The 18,254-nt window shown below is 42.5% G+C and overlaps 1 protein-coding gene across 6 annotated transcripts in view; it reads left to right on the top strand.

Annotated features, from left to right (window-relative positions):
- The window catches only part of LOC122794349 (cysteine-rich secretory protein 2-like), a 641,399-nt gene that overhangs the window by 514,238 nt on the left and 108,907 nt on the right, over positions 1-18,254 (top strand). For 5 of the 6 annotated variants that reach the window (XM_044062663.1, XM_044062664.1, XM_044062660.1 and 2 more), the window contains one exon: positions 11,553-11,647. The exons of the other annotated variant lie outside the window; for it this stretch is intronic. In XM_044062663.1, the coding sequence (XP_043918598.1) occupies positions 11,553-11,647 (95 nt within the window). The remainder of the gene's footprint in view (positions 1-11,552; positions 11,648-18,254) is intronic. 6 annotated transcript variants of the gene reach the window in all.

Raw genomic sequence — 18,254 nt, 5'->3', positions numbered from 1 at the left:
TTCCTTTTCAATAAATTTCAAAACTTTATCTCCAAAACTATTTTAATCTTAGTAATCCCTTCCATACCCTATATCCAAAGTTAGAACAATTTTTCTCATTGCTTAGGTAGTATTTATACTGGGCTATTCACTTTAAAACCTACTAATACATGAGCAGTCCCACTTTCCATGGTTTTCCATTCTCTAGCCAGGAACAATTTAATCAGGCTACTCATAACCGAACCAACTATATTTATTTTCTGATAGCTTTAACTCTTGTAGTACATATTACCAACACCCAAAATGTCATGATCAGGAAAAGCTTATAATCATATAAATCCATCAGTTGCTGGAATAATATTTTAACCTATGAACCAATGACTGAAAGTGGTAATTCAAAGCACCAAATGGAAAATTTGCTAAGCTCAAAGTGGCTCTCAAAGGCAGTTAAACTAGTCCTGATCTAAAAACCTATGAACATTTTAGTAACATTCAGCAGTACCAAAACTTGTATAATCCTTGATACAGATGGCTGAAACATCTACATCAATCTCCACTTTCCTTCCTTTTTTCATTAAACAACCTTTGCAGTGTGAGATACCAAATATAAATTAATTCCATTTGTTGATCTTAATAGTAGACCATCTAATTACGTGCCCTGCACTACACAATACCTCATTCTACTCTTCCATCGAAAATACCACATTTCCTTTTTGCACCCATACCTTCTAAATATTAATTTGCGCGACTTAAACCCTTGGATCCCATAAATCCTTGTATATCAGTCCTGCTCTCCTCCTCTTTATTATCCATTTCTTCCACATCATGACTATTAATACCTTTTGTGTTTCCCTCTGTTTTTATTTCTTTCTTTTTTCATACATAAACCACCCTTGTTTATTTACCCAATATCTCTTTTCCATCTTATCAAATCACATGTATCCCATATTCACCTTTAGTGCTTGAAGTCCAGAAGGTTGTGGTTTATATTCCCACTTCAGGTGATTGTATTGCTGACACTGTAGTGCAGTACTAGAGGGTGCTGCACTCCTAAGTGTGCTATCCTTCATATGAGACATTAAACCAATGTCCCACCTTCTTGAGTAGTTGGTAGCTCAGTTGAATGTAAAAGATCCCATAGCACCTATCAAAAAGAGTAGGGGAAAAGCACTGATTCCCTAGCCAAATTTCCCTTGTAGTACCATCTTGGGTCTCTCCTTAAAAGAAATCACTAGCCACTATACTAGTTGGGCCAACACGGTCAACAAAGGATAAACAAACAAACAAATAAATAAATAAATATTCTCCATACCTGCCACATATTTTATCCTAATATGATCCTATTATTGTGTTCCTCCCTTCTACCACTTATCTCACATTAACTGTGGTACACCATTCAGCGTCTCTGGATAATGACATATGTTTGTTGGGCCATCGCCCCAGTTAAAGTCTGCTAATACCAACACAGTTTTATTCCTCTCCACAATTCATCTGGGGCATACCCCATCTAATCCTCATTCCTTTATACTGATCGGTAAAGACTTTTCGTATTTACATGCCATATTTGAATCAGATGAGCCAAATGCATAGCTAATATGTACGTAGACATGTTCTGTAAGCCCCATCCCCCATAACACCTTGAGAACTACACATTCAGTGCTGAAATTATTTTGACTTGCTCTCAAGAACAACATGAGTCAGCCCATTCTGGACTATTTGTAAAATCTGATACAACAGAGATCTAGGTAGAGTTTAAAACATAAATAAGAAATGTGTTAAAATCATTACATACCATGAGTTAATTTTCCCAGTATTTCTTCATTAAGTTTTACAAATTTTTATACAGGTATCCTCCGAACTAGATCTTAGCACCTGCTCTAAATATTTAGAATAATCTGTTTCTAATATTCCAGCAATACCCTCACCTTTCTTTTCCTTGGCCTAGACATATCAACAGTGACTTTTTTATTACATCCTAACCCCAATGCTTCCTTACATTTTTTAAAAAATTTCCAAGACTCCTGGTAAATCTTCATCAGTTTTATCACTCATTAATAAACAATTATTTAGATACATATAAAAGGCACTTTTTATGGCCTTCCCCTGCTTAAATTTCCATAATAAATTTCTAATTTATGCTGCTGACTCATCAATAACCAATATCTGGTTGTCTAGCAGTTGGCATAAAGGATTAAGTAACTGTTACTTGTGGTCCAGTGGTGCAAGGTTTGATTCCCTCATCTTCCAATGCCAGACATGGGGCTCATGAACATTATTCTGCATATATTGCTCCCACAAATTCCATTTGTTTCTATGTTGTTTGCTCCTTCTCTTTTCTAAAGATCCCACCTCCAGAATTTCTTGATCCAGTGCCCTGAAGTTCCACATGCCTACTTATTAACAGTAGTCATGTTACTTTGTAATTAATTGCCAGAAAAATAATGTTCCAAGGATGTTCCATTGCCAGGGGTATAGCTATTTGGGGTGACGGGGAAAACCACCTTGGGCAAAAGTCTTAGGAGGTGCAATCAGCAGATGCTGATTAATCTTTAGTGCGTTACTACCATTCAGAACTGAATGTTGGTGCTGCACTGGTGGTTAGTGCTGAAGTGTCTCAGTGCTTTGTGTGTGGTACAAACTCTAGGAAGCCACTTGTAACAAATGCTTTTTAGTTTGCTACAGTTTATAATGAAAGTTTAAAAAAGAAATGAGAAAGTTTTTTGGTGTCACTGTCATCAAGTATGAGAAAACCTTTTATGTGAAGTTGTTCAATCTCGCCGTTCATTCTTCACTGATGGGTTCTTTGCCGATGTTCGGCTGTGACACAGCCGACTAGCAAGCTCAACGTTCTCCAGTAGCTCGAGACCCAACCTCTTATCCCACAATGCACTTCTGGAATTACCTCAGATCTAGTTTGCCGTGGCACAGATCTCTTGGTTTCCAGCGTTGCTCGAGACTATTATTGGGAGTATTCAACTTTCAGCAAGTTTTATATTTCAGTTTTTTATATATCTTTGATTACTATATAATACTAGATATTACTAGGTAATAAATAGTTGTTTTCTGTGCTCAACCCCCTTTCCTCAGTAAAATCTTTCTTTGCCTTCGGCCCTTTGGCCTTAGGATCTCTTCTTATAGTTGTTAGTCAGTGTTCCCTGTTTGGGACTCTTGTTATTGTATTATTTAATCCTGTTTATATTGATATAGTTATTAGTTGCCCCTTTTGGGCTGTGTGTGTTTTGTGTGAGTTAGTTAGTTAGATTTCTTAAATAGCTCATAGTTAAACAGTTTGTTCCATTTTATTGGATATTGTGAAATGTCTGAAGAAAAAGATAAATATCCAAAGTCTGGGTTTAAAATATGCCCAGACTGTGGGCAGAAGATGTCCATCATGGATGCCCATGTGCAGTGTGTTTACTGTTTGGGTGAAGTGCACCTGCAAGAGTCATGCAGTATCTGTCACTCCTTTTCCACCAGAGTGCTTGCAGAAAGGAAGAGGAAGTTAATTGATAGGGGTATTATCAAACACCCTTTTTCTGAGGCATTGTCTGACAAGGATGGGAAAAGCGAATCATCCAAATCTTCCTCTGAATCCAGGTCTAAAAAAGGAAAAAGGTCAGAAAGTGTGGTGACTTCAGCTCCACTGCCTTCGGAGCCAACAGTCTGTTCTTATCGGAAACGGGACACTGCTCTGGAACTGGTTGCCGAAAAACCTCCATCGATACTGCTGCAATTGGCTCCATCTGTTCACTCTTCTAGGTCTTCTGTCAGTCTTTCTGATCTGGATATGGACTGGCTGGTTCAGAAACTCTTAAAGACACCAGGCTTAGCTAAATTGCTGTCGGCTCAGACCCAACCGTCGGAGCCGAAGACCACTACTCTTGAATTGTCTGAGCCTCCTTCAAGCCATACCAGACCTTCGGAGCCAGAAAAGGCTGACCTGATGATTGTGGATCCCTTGGAGCCGACACCTGCTCCAGTGTCATCGGCTCCATCTGCTCAAACGTTCTTGGTGCCGACCGGGGACTCTAAGAGCCAACACTCTCCGGTCGCGTCTGGGGTGGATAGCTGCACTGACTTGTCAGTGCCGACTCCTCCTCTCAGGGCCTTGGCTCGGGTGAGCTCGGCTCCTACTTCGGGCTCGGAGCCCATGGCTTCAGTGCAGGAGGAGATTGTGGCTCCATCGGATCCGTCGACTCCTTCTCATCGGAGCCGAGGTGCATTCGAAGCCATGAGGCGAGTGTTGTCTCCTAAGACTTCTTCATCTCATGGTCTGGCCTCTTCCCCTAAAGTGCCTGTGTCAGTTTCTGTCTCCTCTGGTCATCCCAAGTGTACAGACCCTGAGCCTCAGGTTTCCCCACAGGGTGCTCCCTGCTCTTCTAAGACCTCTCCAGAAGTTCCACCTGAAGAGGTTCCCAGGAAGTGATTATGCAAGAGGAGGCATTTGGACTCCCCCCAGGAGTCTCTCACATCAGACACTGACTTGGATGAATCAGAAGCGTCCCCAAGATCTCCCTCTGCGGACATCTCCTTTGCGGAGATTCTTGAAATTCATAGGCAGAGGGGTGATTGGCAGTCCAAGAGCCCTACTGAGGATGAGTCAGTTCTCCTGAAGGCATTCGGGTCTGAACCTTCCACTTCTGGGTATCTCTGCCCTACAATGAGCTTATGGATCTGGTCTCTAGTAGGGTGTGGGAGTCACCAGAATCTATGGAACCTGTTCCTAGGAGGCCTAATAAGTTTATTTCTGCACCCATGGATAAGTTCTTTTTGACCAAGGGAGTCCCTGTTGATGCCATGGTGGTGGTGGTGGCAGCCACCAAAAAGGAAATGTCTGAGACTTCCTCGTTTATCCATCCTCCTAACAGATATTCTAGGATCATGGATAGATATGGGAAACGCATATTCAGTTCAGCGACTTTCTCATACAGATCACTGAACTACTTGACACATTTTACCAGACTGCAGAGAGATCTCCTTAATGAGTTGGGAGATACTCTTCAGGGTGCTGTAGCTGCAAGTGTATCCGACAAGATTGCCACTCAGCTCTCTACCCTCAGTTCAATAGTTAACTCGCCCATGCATCTCATATCTTATGCAGCTGATGGTTCGAGTAGAGCTGCAGATACAGGAATCGCTCTGCATAGGCATGCCTGGATGTGACTCTGTTCCTTCACGGAACCCTTCAAGTCTTCCTTTACTAATACCCCATTTGATGGCTCATCTTTGTTTGGGCCAAAGGTGAAGGAGACCTTGACCAGGTGTGAGCAAGAAGGAAAGGTTCTGTCTGCCGTCAGAGTCCATTTTTCCACCCCCACTCGACCCTTTCCTAAAGGTCAGAGAGGAGGAAAGATGTGGTTCCAGAAAGCCCAAGGAGCCTTTCAAGACACATGTGGAGAGACCCCTCCAGAGGTAGAGGAGGGGGTTTCAATGGAAGATGCCGCCCTCACGGCAGAGGGGGTCCGCAACACCAGGGTGACAGAGATCACTTCTCTGGTCAGTCCTACCAGCGGTCCTGAAGGGAGGCCCAGCTGTCCTACTGTGGAGGCAGTTGGGGGTCGCTTGTCACTGTACCCAAAAGCCTGGCTAAATATAACAAATGACAGTTGGGTACAAAGTATCATTTCCAGAGGGTATTTCATACCATTCTCCACCCAGCCCCTTCCCGTCAAATAAAATCCCGGACGTTCCACCCAGTCACATGGGACAAGCAGCAATAGAGGTATGCTAATTGCTAGAAAAAAGAATCATCCAGCCAGTTCCGGCAGACCAAACTGGATTCGGAACTTACTCAAGATTCTTTTTGCTTCCAAAGAAAACAGGGGACTGGAGACCCATTTTAGATCTTAGCAGACTAAACCAATTTGTGAGAAAAGAGAAGTGCCGAATGGTCATGCTACAGTCCATACTCCCGTTTCTAGGGAAGGACAATTGGATGTGCTCGATCGATCTCAAGGATGCGTACTACCACATAAAGATGGCCAGGCCATCCAGAGATCACCTGCATTTCCGGCTGGGAGCCAATCATTATCAATTCCAAGCTCTAACCTTTGGTCTCACTACAGCCCCCAGAGTATTCACCAAGTGCATGGCGGTAGTCACGGCTCACCTGAGGTGTCTAGGATTCCAGGTGTTTTCATATTTGGACGATTGGCTCCTTACCTCCAACACCAGGCATCAACTTCTTCAAGTGAGAGAGGCTACTCTGACACTCTGCGTTTGGCTAGGCCTTACAGTCAACTTCGAAAAGTCTGCCTTGTTGCCATCGCAGCATATCATTTTTATAGGGACAGAATAAGACATGTCAACCACCAGTCTTCATCTTCCACCAGAAATAATTTGTATTCTTCACCAACACATCATGTCCCTGATGTCAAAGAACAGAGCACCAACTGCAGAGGTATTAAAAGTTCTAGGATTGATAGCAGCAGCTATTTTAGCAATCCTGTTAGCAAGGATGCATATCAAAATCCTTCAATGGCTTCTATTCATGCACTGGTCTTACCAAGAGCTTCCAATGAGTCACATGATCCTGATAAAGAATTCCTGCAAGAAGGATCTTCAGTTGTGGTTGACGTCTCTTCATGTCACAATAGGACATCCCTTCATGCTCCCCCCTCCAGTTGCCACTGTCACCATGGACGCTTTTTCAGGGAAAGACTGCCCAAGGCACATGGACAGATCAAGAATCACATCTGCATATTGGTGTCCTGGAGATGAGAGCAGTACTTATAGCATTGCAATACTTTCAGGACTCTCTTCCTCTAGGGACAATTGCAATACAGACAGACAACATTTCAGTGGTCTGGTACCTGAACAAGCAAGGTGGGACCAAGTCTTATCCCCTTTGCCAAGAAGGCCTCAGTGTATGGCAGTGGGCAGTGTCATCCCAGCGCTTTCTGTTAGCAATGCACATCCTGGGCAAATCCAACGTCATAGCGGACAGACTGAGCAGAGCAATTTTATTGCCCCACGAATGGTCCCTCAAACAAGAGATTGTGGACTGGATCTTCCGCAAATGGGGCCAGCCTTCCTGCGACCTGTTTGCCAGTCATATCAACAACAAATGCAGAAGCTATTTTGCCCTGATTCCCATGCCAGGTCACTCCCCGAGGGATGCTCTTGTCCACGATTGGCCCCCGGGTCTCCTCCACGCATTTCCACCAATTTTTCCCTGATACCCAAATTCTTACAGAAAGCAAAGTCACTGGGACAGACGATCATCCTTATAGCCCCTCATTGGCCTTGGCAAATTTGGTTTCCATTTCTTTACCATCACATTCTGGAAGAACCCTGGATCCTGGAGCCAGTTCCGGACTTGTTGACACATCCATCAGGGGATCGTCATCCATCCTTGCAGACACTGAAGCTAACACTTGGCTGCTCTAATTCCCCGCATAGCCAGGCTTTATAATCTTTCCCATGACACTTGTCAAATTTTGTTGTCTTTCCATAAACCTTCCACTAGAAAATTGTATTGTAGTAAGTGGAAGAGATTTTCCATTTGGGCTTCTTTCCATAACATTGACCCTTACCAAGCGCCATTGTCTTCTATCTTACAATTCTTGACAGAAATCTTCAACAAAGGAGCAGTGGCTGCTACGGTGTGAGCGCATTTAGCTGCTATATCTAATTTCCATCTAGGAATCGATGGTTTGAATATTATGGCTCAGCAATTGTCTAAGCCTTTTCTAAAAGGTCCTTTTCACATGAGGCCTCCAGTGAAGACACCTTACTCCCACTGGAATTTGAATTTTATGTTATCTCGCATCATTCTTCCTCCTTTTTATCCTGCATCATCTTGTGAATTAAAATTTCTGTCATGGAAAACTATCTTCTTAGTAGCCATCACTTCAGCCTGCAGAGTGTCAGAACTCCAAGCCCTATCCATCAAGCCCCCTTATAAGGTCTTCCATGCTGATAGAGTATCTCTTAGGACAAATCCACCCTTTTTGCATAAAGTATATTCTGAAATTAACATTAATCAAGTCATTGAGCTGCCCGTTTTCTTCCCTAATCACACCAACAAGTTGGAATATATGTTGCACAAACTCGATGTTCATAGACAACTTAGATTTTATTTAGACAGAAAAAAAGACATTAGGAAATCAGATCAGCTCTTTGTTGCCAAAACAACCCTGTTTAAGTGGCTGTTGGATTGTATCACCTACACATATTCTTATCATAACATGCCCTTGTCTAGTAAGGTGAAGGTTCATTCAACCAAAGCAGTTTCTACCCCTTCAGCCTTTCAAGCCAAATTACCTTTGGACAACATCTGTGCAGTAGCCACATGGTCTAAGACCTCACACTTTTATAACTCATTACAAAGTGGATAAGGCCTCCAGGGACAGGGCTTCATTTGTTTCTACAGTTCTGAAGAGTGTACTTCCGTGAGCCACCCAAGATCAGGGTGCTAGGGACGCTACACATCAGTGAAGAATGAACGGCGAGATTGAACAACTTCACATAAAGTAGTTATGTACTCTCCATAACGTTCCATTTGAGTTGTTCCATCTCGCCTTCATTCTCACATCCCTCCAGCCTTCCCCCTCCTGGCTGGCAGTTGACCTGGAGGCTGTCTTTATCCTGGTTTTTCAATGTGTCTTCATTCCTAGGCAGAATAATTATTGTACTTCTATATGGTATGCAAAAAACAAGATCTGAGGTAATTCCAGCAGTGCAATGGGGGATATGTGGTTGGGTCTCGAGCTACTGTAGAACTTTGAGCTTGCTAGTTTGCTGTGTCGTAGCTGAGGATCGGCTCCGAACCCATCAGTGAAGAATGAAGGTGAGATGGAACAACTCACATGGAACATTATGGTGAGTACATAACTTCTTTTTTTCTCCTCATGAAAAGCCAGAGATAGGAGTAATGTAATGAAAGGGTATTGTACATGGTGAATATCAACAGAAAAACAAAGTAACGTGTTCATTATCATCAAGGGTGTTCACTATGGTGATTGAAGAAATGGCACTTGAGGTTGCAAATCATTGAGCCACACTATAAAAGGAAATAAATATAAACTCTCAGCTTGCACTTTATACAGATGACAGTATGTTACTATCTGAATATATAGGAGATGTTCAGAAACGAGTCATGTCAATCTTTGATTGAGAAACAATGAGAAGAAACTGGTCACTGTTAAACCAGCAAGAGGGAAGGACAAAGAGGATGAGGAAATGTTAGAAATGGGATAGGCCAACTGCCATAGGCTATATAAGGAATAACAGTGGAAAGAACAACTGAGAATAACCTGATGATGACAAGGGAGGAGGTGTGGAAGATGTTGGATGGAGCACAAAACTTTCACTCAACAAGGAAGAATTAATGGAATAGGAAAAATGCCACTGTAATTAATTTTCCACACACTGACAAATTTGTCTATAGAGCACAGAAAAGTGAGTGAAAAAAGGAAGTCATGATGTATAGCAAGAAGAAGAAGAAGAATGAGACTGAGTAAAAGAAAATGAGGATGGGGAATGCTGCATATCCCATGTATGAGCTAGTTATCAAGAGATGGACAGAGAGGTATTAGAAAAGGGTTCCTATTACAAGACCAAAGACGCATTCTTTCAAATGCGTCTTGGTCGAACTTAAAAGGCTGAAAAAGCAAAATATCAAGTGGCTTTTAAGCGAAATCTTTCCCAGGGAAAGAATTTGCTTGGCCTCTTCATTACTTTGCCATTTTCGGTACTGTAGTGCGGTCTCAGAGTTGGTATGTTTAAGTAGGGGGTGTGGGGGGGCAATGCCCCCCCCACACTTAATGTAATGTTTTAAAGTGTTTTCTTTTTCTTTCTTTCTTTTTTTTTTTGTTGTAACAGCAATTTTTTTCCAACGACATTGTAAGATTTTGCTTACCTAGGGTCGATTAAGCGCTGTTCGCTTTTTTAACCATTCGGTGATGTAATATACACCCTTAGAAAAGAAGGACCCAAATGCAGAAGAGGTAAGGAAAGTGGAGGGGTGGAAGAAATTTTGAAAAATTATGTAACAATTACAAAAAGGAGATTAGTGAAATGGAGAAACAACCAAAATGAGGTGAAATGGGAAGATGGAGGATGGAGAGTCAGTGAATACAAAAAAGAATGTGAAGAAATCTGAAAAAATGTAGTAAAAGAAAGAAGTAGGAGTTAGTGAACAGCATAAGAGATAGTATAATAGCACTCAAAGCACTGGAGGAACAAAACAATCACAGCAATATAACCTGCCAGGAAAGGAATGGTACAACAGTATGACTCTAAGGGAGACCTGGTTGAAGCTACCAGAGGGAGGGTTCAAAAGGAAAAAGTAAGACAAGAACAATTAATAGAGGTGCCATAAAATAATCATATGTCATGAAAAAAAAACAAAAAGCTGTAAAGTGATTTATGAGGAAAAGTTTTTGTGCTTCTAAATGTAGTATTTTTTGATTGTAAGCTGGTTTGAGGACTTTTGTGTATTTTCTTCCAGTTTAATATGTTTTATATTTACAATTAGTGATTCTGTTTTTTAGACTGAGCAAGTCTGTGAAGATGTCAAATAATGTCATATTTATTGCCACTAACTGAGAAGATAGACTTTCATTAAATTGCAGAAGTGGTTGCAGGACATATTTTAACACTTCTATGGCAAAATGTTGATCAAGTTTTGTTTCGTTGTTGAATGCCATTTTCTTCTTTGTTACAATCTCTGAATTTCTTATTGGGATTACCTTTTTTAGATGTAGCAATAGATGAACATTCATTTTGAAGTTTGTGCTTCCATATATTCAGTTTCCTGTGATATTTTGCAGGAGTTTGAAGGAAAACTTAATTTTGAAGGTTCAGATAATTGCAGTGCATGGTAAGGCAGAGTTCATACTTTTTGTTTCCAAAAATTTGGTTATTCACTTCCAAGAATGGCTCATGATTGAATTGTCAGCACTCAGACTACAGAGTGTGGACAAGCTGAAAAAAAGACCAAAAACATAGGAGAAGAGTGAATACTGAAAAATCGCTCTTTTCCTTTAAATTTCTTTTGTGGTGATGGCAAGCCCCCCAACCCCCAAACTTATATATACCAACTGCAGCATCATCATACCTTGAAGAAAAGGGAATATTCTAAGAAATGGCATCTTGGACTTGGTATAGGTAAGTTTGTTCTTTTGGCTATTCAGTCTCCATATTTCGAGTACCGTGACTGTCATTTCAAATGGTTACCTCCAAGGTTAGTTCATTTTCATGTAGAATTATAGCTTTTTGAATAAGGTTGCGAAAGGTATATTCTGTTTAGGTTAGAGACATGAACAGGTAGTTGCTTTTTGCTCCCCAGTGCTCATCTTGATTTTGTGTGTAGCTCCAGTTTTACTCTGATTAACCACTACCCATCAAACCATTAATTCAGTCATACCTGACACCCATATCTAGGAAGTACCTGACTTAGCAGTCTATAAAGGATTGTTATTAGCATAGTCTGACAAAGGTGAACTGTTCTAACTGGCATTAGTTTGTTATATACATCAATCAGTGCCTGCACAATTGATGGGAAAATGTGGAAATAGTTTTCATTATCATTGATGTCACATGAATTTAATTAATATTGTTTTTTTCAGGTTGTTTGGTTGAACTCTCACCAAGTCGGTTGTGCAGTGCATTACTGTCCAAATCACCAATATCCATTCTACTATGTTTGTCATTACTGCCCTATGTAAGTATACATAGATGTGAGAGTGTTCAATCTCGCCGTTTGTTCTTACGATCCTCGGCTCACTTGGCGTGCAAGCTCTGCATCGAGAAGAAGCTCGGGACCAACCTAACTCCCACAATCCCCCTCTGCCTTTACCTTAGATCTAGTTTGCCACTGCAGCGTTCGCATCACTTTGATGAGCTCGAGCAACCTTAAGCTAAGATTTATAATTTTCTTATATTTCTTCTAAATTTTTTCTAAAAAAATTGTCTTTAAGTGACTGTGTGTGTGTGTTAGTAGTGTTTCGAGGAATTCTCGGTTCCATATAAAGTCTTTTTATATACTTTATTAGAGTTTCCTACCCCACCCTTTTACTTGGATTGACTACTGGATTGACTTTTTACAGGATTTGACAATAGGTTTTCTGGATTAGACAAAATTACTGGATTTGACATAATATTGACTTTTTCTCTGTTAGCTGTACCTAAAATTGTGACATGTCTGAGAAAGCTAAGTCTGGCTTCGCTGCCAATGTGGGCAGAAGATGTCGGTGACTGATAATCATAGTTCCTGTCTTGGCCCTCTCCATCTGCAAGAAGACTGCTCAATATGTCATTCTTTCAGTGGAAGGGTCATGACAGATGGATAGGGTCTTCTAAAACCTACTTTTCAAGAGGCTCTGGATGCATCAGAACAGACATCCAAATCGCTCTTCAGTTAAAGTTCGATCACCGGTTCCACAGACTTGGGGCGAGTGTTGAACTGTTGTCATCTTGGGAGAGCTCCCCCCCGGCTGTGTTGAGTCGGGCCATCCATTTTGATTCCGACGCCGCTCTTCCAGGCCCCTCTCCGACACGATGTAGACTGCAGAAATTAATGGAGGCCTTATCCAAGCTCATCTCTGTCTCCTCCCAGTTGGTGTCGACTGAAGGCCCTCCCTTATCTCCACCTGTTCCTCCTCCGAAACCTATCCAGTCTTGAGCCGGGAGAGGCTGATCTGGTGATTGTGGAGCCCTCGGTGCCAGAACCGTCTTTCTCGGTCTCACACCTCGACTCCGGAACCCGGTGCCGGAGTCTTGGAGCCGAAGATCCATCCTTGGATCCGGGACTGAGAGTCGGACCGATGTTTCGCTCCCTCTCGGGGGGCCCGGGCTCGGATTGACTCGGCTCAGGGTCATGCCTTCGGTGCCTGTCTCGGGATTCTTCCGATTTCAGATACCATGAGGAAGGTGTTGTCTACTCAGACAACCACATCAGCAGAAACAGCTTCTCCTTCCCATAAAGGACCGTTATCCTCCTCTGCTACATCTAAGCGTCAAGCACCTGTGTCTCAGCCACCCTCTTCCTCGGAGGCTTCTTCAGATGCCCTTGTGTAAGAGGAGACACTTAGATTCTCCACAAGAATCATTGACATCGGACACTGACTTGGATGAGTCAGAAGGAAAGTCACCCTCAGAGGATGTCTCTTTTTCTGACATCCTGGAGATCCTAAAGCAGAGAGGTGATTGGCAATCCCTCCCCTTCTGAGGATGAGTCAGTCTTGCTGAAGGCATCGCCCTTCCTCCTCCTGGGTCACTCCACCCTTCGATGAGTTGATGGAGCTGATTGCTCGAAGTGGGAGGCGCCTGACACGGTGGAGCCAGTCCTAGAAAGCCTAACAAATATATTACTGCCCCTCAGGATAAGGCTTATCTGACAAAGGGAGTGCCAGTGGGCGCTATGGTGGTGGCAGCAATCTTCCTCATCTGTCCATCCGCCTAACAGAGATTCTAGGACTATGGACAGGTATGGTTTTAGTTCAGCGGCTTTTTCTATGCGATCCCTGAACTATTTGACTCACTTCACACGGCTACAGAGGGATCTAATCAAAGAGTTGGGAGATACCCTCCAGGGTACTACAGATGCTGCTGTTTCAGAAAAGGTTACAGCACATCTCAATACCCTTACATCTATTGCAAACTCGTCCATGAGGCTGATCTCATGGCGAAGGATCGAGTAGGGCAGCAGCTTCAGCGATTGCACAATCCTGGATGCGCTTATGTTCATAAGCCTTCAAGTCTTCCTTTACTAATGCCCCATTTGATGGTGCCACTCTCTTTGGCCCCAAAGTAAAGGAGACCCTTACCCTGTGTGAGCAGGAGGGAAAGACTCTGTCTGCTGTCCACCCCATCCAGACCAAAGGGCAACATGGTGGAAAAATGTGGTTTCGAAAACCCCAAGGCTCTTTCCCAGGCACACAGGGTGATGCCCCCTCTAGAGGCAGAGGAGGGGGCATAGGTGGAAGACGCCGCCCTGGTGGCAGAGGTCCACAAAACCAAGGTGACAGGGATACACCCCTGGGAAACCTTTCCAGCACTCCTGAGAGGAGGCCCGACTGTCCTGCTCTGGAGGCAGTCGGGTCGCTTAGCTTTATACCCTCAGGCCTGGCAAAATCTTACATCAGACAATTGGGTAAAAGCGTTGTTACCAGAGGCTACAGAATACCCTTCCTATTGCCCCAATTCCAGGAAAAGACTCCCAGATGTGAGACCCTGCAGCTATAGAAATTTCAAAGCTGCTAGAAAATAATCCAACCAGTCCCAGCGGACCAAAGAGGATTCGAACTTACTCAAGGTTCTTTTAGTTCCAAAAAGACAGGGGACTGGAGGCCGATTCTGGACCTAAGCAATCTCAATACCAAGAAAGAAAAGTTCGGATGGTCACGCTTCAATCGATCCTTCCATTTTACAGAAGGACGACTGGATGTGCTCAATAGATCTGAAGGACGCATACTACCACATCAAAATGGCCAGGGCGTCCAGGGATCACTCGGCTGGGAGCCAGCCACTTTCAGTTTCGAGCCCTGCCCTTTGGTCTGACCTCAGCCCCCAGGGTTTTCACCAAATGCATGGCAGTGGTAGCGTCTCACTGGAAGGTGTTTCCGTATCTGGATGACTGGCTCCTTTCTGCCACCACCCAGCGTCAACTGATTCAGGCCAGGGATTACACACTGCAGATTTGTGTTCATCTCGGAATTTCCGTAAATTTCGAAAAATCTTTACTACAGCCATCACAGCATATCTCATTCATAGGAGCAGAATTGGATACGCATTGTTTAATTCTAAGACTTCCTCCAGAAAGGATAGCCTCACTACAAAGCCAGATATCTCTTCTTCTGTCATCCAGAAAATCCCCAGCAAAACTGGTTCTGAAGGTTTTGGGTCTCATGGCAGCTTCTCTCATTGCGATACCATTGGGAAGACTGCACATGAGAGTTCTACAATGGCTACTGTTTGCACAATGGTCGTTCCAACAGCTACCTCTGACACACGAAATTCTAATCACAAACACATGCAAATCACACCTAGCCTGGTGGCTCCGGACTTGCAATCTTTCCAGCGGAAGACCATTTGTGCTACCACGCCGACAGCTACGGTGACCACGGACGCTTCCCTGATAGGGTGGGGCATCTTTCAGGGACAGACAGTCCAATGGACCAATTTAGAGTACAATCTGCACATCAATGTTCTAGAGTTGAGGGCAGTGTTTCTAGCGTTGCAACACTTTGCTCCCCTTCTTCCTCTAGGGACTATTGCAGTTCAGACGGACAACATGTCCGTAGTCTGGTACATAAACAAACAAGGGGGAACCAAGTCTTATCAGCTATGCAGAGAGGCCATGAGAATCTGGCAATGGGCGGAGGTTGAGCAGAGCAATCCTGTTGCCTCACGAGTGGTCCCTCAGTCAGTTGCAGAAGATTTTTTCGCAAATGGGGCCAGCCTTCCATCTTTAATGAACACCAAATGCAGAAGCTATTTTGCCCTAGGGGGAAGTCCCCAGGGGGCTTTCTCTTTTTTCGATTGGCCTCGGGTCTCCTGCACGCTTTTCCTCCCTTTCCCCTGATTGCAAAGTTTCTGCAGAAAGCCAACAACCTGCAAAGGATGATTATCCTCATTGCCCCATTCTGCTTCTGGCACACCGATTCGGGAACCCTGGATCCTGGACCGGGCGGATCTACTGACCACTGTCACTCCAACTAGCAGCTTGGCTGGCTTCCCTACTTAGCCAGGTCTGATCTTCTTTCACCTGCAGTTCAGAATATACTAGTGGCTTCTCATAAAGCTTCCACTACAAAGACTTACACTAGTAAATGGTTTTGTTTTCTGGGCAAATACACAGCAATTGGACCCTGTTATAGCTCCCTTAAATAAGATCTTGGAGTTTTTAACCGAATTGTTCCACCAAGGAGCTTCTCCTGCCACTTTGAGAGTGCACCATTTCCAACTTTCATGTGGAAGAATGTGGGGCTGCTATTATGGCTCACAGACTTTGTAAGGCCTTTCTGAAAGGATCTTTCCATATTAGACCACCAGTTAGAACTCCTACATCACCTTGGAATCTGAACCTTTTATTATCTAAATTGATGCTACCACCGTTTGAACCAGCCTCTTCTTGTCCATTGAAATATTTGTCGTGGAAGACCCTCTCTTTGTCAGAGCTTCAGGCTCTTTCTATTAAACACCCTTATTTGATCTTTCACTCAGATAGAGTATCTCTTCACACTAATCCGTCCTTTCTCCCCAAAGTTTGTAATAACATTAATCAATCCATTGAGCTCCCTACCTTTTTCAAAAACCACTCCAATAAGTTGGAGTATATGTTACACAAGTTGGATGTTCATAGACAACTTAGATTTTACCTTGATAGAACAAAGGATCACAGGAAAACAGATCAACTTTTTGTAGCCTTTGCAGACAGCAGGAAAGGTATAGCAGTTACTAAACAAACCCTTTCCAAATGGCTAACTGATTGCATTATATTTGTTTATGCTACTGAACAACACTCTACAAGATCAGTATCTACATCCCTGGCTCATGCAGCTCGCTTACCATTAGACACTATTTGTGCAGCTGCCACTTGGTGTAAACCACATACATTCATTTCTCATTACAAGGTAGACAGGGTTTCTAGGGACAGGGCAACCTTTGGTTCCACTGTGCTCAAGAACGTTCTCCGTGAGTTCCTCAGGAACATGGAGCTAGGTGTAAGAAAATGGCGAGATTGAACACTCTCACATTTAGAAGTTATGTCCTTGCACCCTCAGGAAGAACGTCCAGTTTGGTGTCTGGTTTGGTTTCTCCTGCTTCTGCATTATATGTGTAGTGTGTGTATATATATATATATATATATATATATATATATATATATATGTTGTTTTGGCATGAATGTGTTACTCTCTGTTGACTTCTGGTTTGCTTGCAAACTAGATCTGAGGTAAAGGCAGAGGGGGATTGTGGGAGTTAGGTTGGTCTCGAGCTTCTTCTCGATGCAGAGCTTGTAAGAACAAAAGGCAAGATGAACACTCCACATGGAACGTTATGGTAAGGACATAACTTCTAATTTTGGCTTATGCAGTAACTTACTAGCAAGCTAATGTTTCTTTTTATCTAGAAGGCAATGTAATTCCACAAATATTTTGCTTGGAGCTTTGCTGGTGTCAAGTAGTAAAATGTCATATATGGCACCATGGAATGTTATATCCTTCATTCCTTTACCCATTTACTTCTGACCATTTTCAAGAAGGATGTGCCCATCTCTGACTATTTTTGCCCTCTGGCTATCTTTTGTGTTTGCATATAAAGGCTGCATCTTTAAAATGATTTTATATATTATCAATACTTTTTTTCAGGAATTATAGTGTGAAAGTTGTCTGTAAATATCTTTACACTGTTGTTCCTTTTGAGGCAAAGCAGCAGCTGCATTTTGAATTTTAATGAAAAAATGAATACAATTCTTATGTCGCAGTATTAAACGATATCAACTTCAGTTTATGAACAGACACGATCTGATGAACTGAAGTCTCAAAATCATCCTTTTTTTACTTTTCTTATATTTATATATTTATTACTTCAAAGAAAAGTGTCATGTATTATAGAGCATTGGCTATTAAAGGGTTAACATCATTGTAGGATTACTGGTACATATTGTTATGAGTAAGGTTTCTACAGTGAAGTGCAAATGGTCCTTATCCATCTTCAACTCAGTTCAACCCATCAGCATCTGCAAGTTTGTGGACTATTTCATAAAGCATGAAATGATGCAGTAGCGGCATGGTAAATCGTATTTTTGATCATAACGTTTGCAGATTTCATATAGGCAAAACAAGACCTATTATCATACTCTTATCATTTCTGAAATATCATGTATGATAAAGCTTTGTCTAAGTTTTTTTAAATGGCTGCATGCAATGCAATACAGTGCAGAGCATAGCCAGCCACTCACTTTGAATGAACTTCTGTCGAATCCAGAGACTTATTCCGATTAAATGCACAGCTTAGTTCACATGCTATATAGGCCATAGCTTTTCCGTCCATTTTCAATGGAATAACACTGAATTTGGTATGGATATTTTGTGTGATAAGCATACATTCCACACCTTTACTTCCTTTCCACATCCTGACCCGTACCAGGACACACTGCATGTAATCTAGTTAAGCCTTTCATTCTGGACCTTTCAGGATGAGTTTGATGTAACACTTTCAGTGTTACAGCACAACCTTGTGCTGGGATTATTACTTTAGACCCCATAGTGCACAATGATCATCTCTGACACTTAATACAATCCTCATGAAATAACATGGCATATATA

Source organism: Protopterus annectens, chromosome 2.part1, assembly GCF_019279795.1.
Source record: "Protopterus annectens isolate FY-2018-M chromosome 2.part1, PAN1.0, whole genome shotgun sequence".
Lineage (NCBI taxonomy): Eukaryota > Metazoa > Chordata > Ceratodontiformes > Protopteridae > Protopterus > Protopterus annectens.
This window is presented reverse-complemented; position numbering and strand designations above follow the sequence as displayed.